At 48.0% G+C, this 5,000-nt stretch overlaps 1 protein-coding gene across 3 annotated transcripts; it reads right to left on the bottom strand.

Moving 5' to 3' along the window:
- Window positions 1-673: 673 nt before the first annotated feature.
- ccr9a (chemokine (C-C motif) receptor 9a) lies at window positions 674-3,269 on the bottom strand. Of its 3 annotated transcripts, none has more exons than XM_078287677.1 (3): window positions 3,156-3,269; window positions 2,905-2,973; window positions 674-2,532 (listed from the first exon to the last, which is right to left on the bottom strand). In XM_078287677.1, the coding sequence occupies exons 2-3, from the start codon at window positions 2,935-2,937 to the stop codon at window positions 1,474-1,476; spliced, it is 1,092 nt and encodes a 363-aa protein (XP_078143803.1). In that variant the 5' UTR covers window positions 2,938-2,973; window positions 3,156-3,269; the 3' UTR covers window positions 674-1,473. The 3 variants fall into 3 exon arrangements, with proteins under 3 accessions (XP_078143803.1, XP_078143802.1, XP_078143801.1); XM_078287676.1 differs by lacking the exon at window positions 3,156-3,269 and adding an exon at window positions 3,078-3,142; XM_078287675.1 differs by lacking the exon at window positions 3,156-3,269 and having other exon boundaries at window positions 2,905-3,142.
- Window positions 3,270-5,000: the final 1,731 nt, after the last annotated feature.

The raw sequence follows: 5,000 nt of genomic DNA, 5'->3' as shown, positions 1-5,000 counted from the left end.
AAGAAGAGGAGGTAAAGGAGAGAAGGAGGTGAAGGAGAGGAGGAGGTGAAGGAGAGAGGGAGGTGAAGGAGAGGAGGAGGTGGAGGAGAGGAGGAGGTGAAGGAGAGGAGGAGGTGAAGGAGAGAGGGAGGTGAAGGAGAGGAGGAGGTAAAGGAGAGAGGGAGGTGAAGGAGAGGAGGAGGTGGAGGAGAGGAGGAGGTGGAGGAGAGGAGGAGGTAAAGGAGAGAAGGAGGTAAAGGAGAGGAGGAGGTGAAGGAGAGAGGGAGGTGAAGGAGAGGAGGAGGTGGAGGAGAGGAGGAGGTGAAGGAGAGGAGGAGGTGAAGGAGAGAGGGAGGTGAAGGAGAGGAGGAGGTAAAGGAGAGAGGGAGGTGAAGGAGAGGAGGAGGTGGAGGAGAGGAGGAGGTGGAGGAGAGGAGGAGGTAAAGGAGAGAAGGAGGTAAAGGAGAGGAGGAGGTGAAGGAGAGAGGGAGGTGAAGGAGAGGAGGAGGTGAAGGAGAGAGGGAGGTGAAGGAGAGGAGGAGGTGGAGGAGAGGAGGAGGTGGAGGAGAGGAGGAGGTAAAGGAGAGAAGGAGGTGGAGAAGAGGAGGAGGTGAAGAAGAGGAGGAGAATGAGTGTGACTCAGTATTGTGAGTTTCCCGTCTGTCTTCATGTTCACGATAGAAAACTGTCCACATTGATTTTTACATATTTTTAATGTTTTCTGTCAGATTCACATCAGTGCAGACTGATCTGCAGAATGATGAAGATGATGAAGATGATGAAGATGATGAAGATGTGACACGACACACTGCAGAACATGACGAGCTGTCCAGGGGTTTTCTCTCGTCTCCAGACCTATCAACCATATCTGCTGCAATATGACTTCTGTCAAGAAATCATCAGAAAACAACTGAAGAAAATCTGGAAACAAGAAACTTTCTGCAAGACAATTTCACTTTTACCAAGAAAATGTCCTGAAACAAGTTACTTTCTCCTGGAGAAAAAACAAAGTCCAACTTGTTGAAAGCGGTAAAAGTATCTGCCAGTGCAGTGAGATGATTTCACTTAATCCTAAATAAACTTGAGTCTGGAGACAAGAGAAAACAGCTGACCCTGTCTGTTTTGCAGTGTATTCTCCATTTTAACCTTCAGTGAAAAACAGTTTTGGCTGAAACGTGCGACAGAAACAGAAGCTGGAGTGACAAAACTGCAGAAATATGAAATGACCTGCTGTTTCACTTTGTCCTAACTGCAGAAATCTTTATTTACACAACTAGCTTACAACTCAGAATCCAAGACGCATTTAATCTGGGATTGATTAGAAAATGATCCAGAGTCATAGTTTGTGAGTTTACCGCGGAAATTCAGCTGGAATACCTCACAGCAGGATGATGTCAGAGTGATGTCAGAGTGATGTCAGAGCGGCGTCGCTCCACTCGCCTGTCCACATCTCAGTAAAACCGCAAACAGCGAGCTCCTCCCCTCTCCTGGCCGCTACAGAGACAGAGCCTGCGTGGTGTCGGTGTCCGACATCACCGAGGCTCGCTGTTTGCCGGGTTTACCCAGCATCCCTCTGGGCAGGCAGCGGTACGCCCGCAGCAGCCGCAGCACGTCTCTACGGAAACGAACTCCCACAAAAGCGTAGAGGAAGGGGTTGAGGCAGGCGTGGGTGTAGGCCAGGCTCTTCAGCACCTGACCCGCCACGTCGAAACGCTTCTTCTCCTCGCACTGCAGCTCGTTGGTCACGTTGGTCGCCTGGGCGGCCTCCATCACCAGGACGCCGTTGTACGGCAGCTGAGAGAGGACAAACACCACCACCACCGCCAGGATGACGCGCATGGCCTTGTGTTTCTCGAAGTTGCGGGTTTTGAGCAGAGTGCAGACGATGACGCTGTAGCAGAAGGTCATGATGAGGAAGGGCAGGCAGAAGCCCATGCTGACCTGCAGCGCCAGCACCAGGATCTTGGTGCGGTTCCCCGCGTTCTCAAAGAACACCATCCTGCAGAACTCTCGCTCCTCCTCCGGCTTGACGGTGGCGAAGATTAACTCGGGCGCGGCCAGCAGCGCGGCCAGCAGCCAGACGGCGGCGCACACCAGCTTGCTGCAGCGGAGCCGCTCCCTCTTGGAGTTCTGGGCCTTGGTGGTCTGGACGATGGCCACGTAGCGGTCTGCGCTGATGCAGGTCAGCAGGAGAACGCTGCTGAACAGGTTCACCTTGTAGAGCGCAGAGGTCAGCTTGCAGAGGCCCGGACCGAAGCTCCAGCCGTGCGAAGCCTCGGAAGCCCAGAAAGGCAGCGTGACCAGGAAGAGCAGGTCGGCCACCGCCAGGTTCAGCAGGTACACGTCCGTCATGGTCTTCAGACGCTGGCGGAAGTGCAGGTAGATCCAGACCACCGCCAGGTTGCCCAGCCCGCCCACCAGGGTGATGGTCCAGAAGAGGGGCGGCTCGTACCACGATCTGAACGCCCGCACCGGCGCCCGGTCGCACATCAGGTCAAAATAATCCTCATAGTCTCCTGCCGTCGGCGTGGAGTCGTCGTAACCGTAAGAATCCTGTCGACACGAAGACAACTCACTTTCATCTGCAGCACGGTTATGATGTCAATTCATGTTTTGTCATATTCTCTATTTTCTCATCTATTTCATAGATCTCTGCATTTTCCATTTATTTCATGCTGTATATATATTTGTATATATAAACTGTATATATATTTTTTTTTTCACAGTGCACACATTTTTTCAGATTTCCTATTCATTTACTTCAATTTACTGTGTTCTACTGCTTGTACATATATCTTACATACATGTTGTAAATTATATATTTTTCATGTTTTCTAATCTAAAATCTAATCTAATCTAATCTAATCTAGTAAAATATAATGTAATCTAATCTATCAACAGGATGATGAAAGAAGGATTTCGTACCGGAGTTGTCATCATCTCAGCAGTAGAATCCATCTGAGAGGAAGAGATGAACCGTCTCAAGTTGTTAATCTGCAGGTTAAAAAGACGGACTGAGTTAAATATTCATTAACTATTTACAATCCAAAAGACAGCATGAGTGATCTGTAATTCTGGATTAAAACGTAATGCAGAACCTTTTGAAAAAACACGGTCACATCCGTACAGTAATCTAAGACTGAGAGTGAACCTGACTGACAAACACAGAGACTTACTGTCAGCGTCTGGCCGGAGTCTCGTCTGATCTGATCTCTGCTGGAGTCGAGCTAAACAAGCCGTCCGTTAAACCACAGTGACGTGCAGCAGGATGTCAACAGTCAAAGCAGAAGTTAGGACATTTCTCTGCTGCTTTCACTTTGTTTGTCTGAAACCGCTCACAGGTTTTACTCAGGGTGGCGGGAGTCTAGCGCTGCTGGAGTTTCCATTAAAACACTGATAATATTAGTCAGTCTGTGGAGCTGGATGAAGGTGCCCTCCCTCTGCTTCATATCAGCTCGTATAAAGGTTTCTCCAAGTCTGCCTCGACACGCAGAATGTCACGTTGGGATGTAAAGTAATTATCAGTGAAACTGGATCGGCACGGCGAGCAGTCAGCAGCTCTGCTGAGGATCTGTGGAAGTTATTTAAGTGACACTGAGAATCCACAGGAAACCTCCCAGCTCTTCGCTGTCCGCCACACCTCGACTCCGGTCCGGTTTATCTCTGCGCTCTTCATCTCAGCCGGTCTCAAAGCACGTTCGCAGAGAGCGATCGATCAACAACCACAGAACAAAAGTATCAATACAGTCCGCAACAGAATAAAACACATGGAAACAGAACAAAACAGCAGACGGGACAGGCCGACCGAACGACCCGAGAGCCTCAGAAGAGACCAGGAGGAACTCCAAGAAAACATGAGAAGGAAAAACATGGAACAAACCAATTCAACGTAGACAGATGTCGGACATGAACTTATGAGTCCGGGTTGGACGGTTCGACTCTCGTTGCGTCATTGTTCCAAAACGTCATACGTCACTTCAACTGTACTGAAACCTGTGTGTTTCGGTGAAGGATTTTTTTAAATGAATGAAATGATAGCAAGTGTTAACCTTCAGTAAACCTCAGACCAGCGGCCCACGTGACTCTTCGCCACTGATTCCTTCCACCTTCAGCTTGTGGTTTGGAAACTGTCCTGGTATTTTGCTCCGGTGAGTCTGCTGCGACTCGCCTCGGGCCCCACAGGCTGATAATGTCTCGCTTCATGTGAACAGATTTCATTACAGATAATTCATCTGCACAGATACAGTTACTGCTTCCTACAGCCTGATGGAAATGTGTGAGCTGGGGCCGTTGCATAAAGATAGACCTAGACTTAAATCTGACTCTAAGTCAGATTTAAGCATAAGGATGGTTTCTCTAGGAAATCGCAGTTGTAGATCTCTAACGGGTTGTTTCTGTCTCTAAAGACTCGCTCTCTTCTTAAGGCTTTTTCCAAAAGCCATCTTATATGAAGTAGTTAGCTACAATATTAACTTCCCGCCTTAGGCCGACTCGTTGCCATAACAACAAAGTTCTTAACTCAAGTTTAGCCAGTGGGAAGGCCGGCAAACTTTCCTACCTCAAAATAATTACCTCATTTGAATAGACTACGTCAAACCAATTTCCCACAAGGCTGTTATTCATGTGTGAGGAAATGAAGCATGACATTAAAATGTATTGATTTACATGGAAATGCATCATTGGTTTTTATTTATATCGCAGCTCAAAGCCTCTGCTACCAAAAAACTACTGGAGGTCAGAAGAATAAGATAAGATGAAACTTTATTGATCCTGGGTCACTGCAGCAGCAAAGAAAACCAGAATAGAAATAAAAACACAAAACAGCTGCCAGCTCAGACTGTCAGCTACATCTGAAGAGGAAATGAATGAAGGAAAGTAAATACGAATCACAGCATTCAACAAACTGATCTGTTTCTACTAATGAGGAGAAGCTGCTGACCTTAACATAATACTGACCTTCAGCTGTGGGTGTGTGTGTGTGTGGGTGTGTGTGTGTGTGTGTGTGTGTGTGAGAGAGGGGC

Source organism: Centroberyx gerrardi, chromosome 13, assembly GCF_048128805.1.
Source record: "Centroberyx gerrardi isolate f3 chromosome 13, fCenGer3.hap1.cur.20231027, whole genome shotgun sequence".
Taxonomy (NCBI): Eukaryota; Metazoa; Chordata; class Actinopteri; order Beryciformes; family Berycidae; genus Centroberyx; species Centroberyx gerrardi.
Note: the sequence above shows the minus strand (reverse complement) of the source record. Positions and strands in the feature narration are given on the sequence as shown.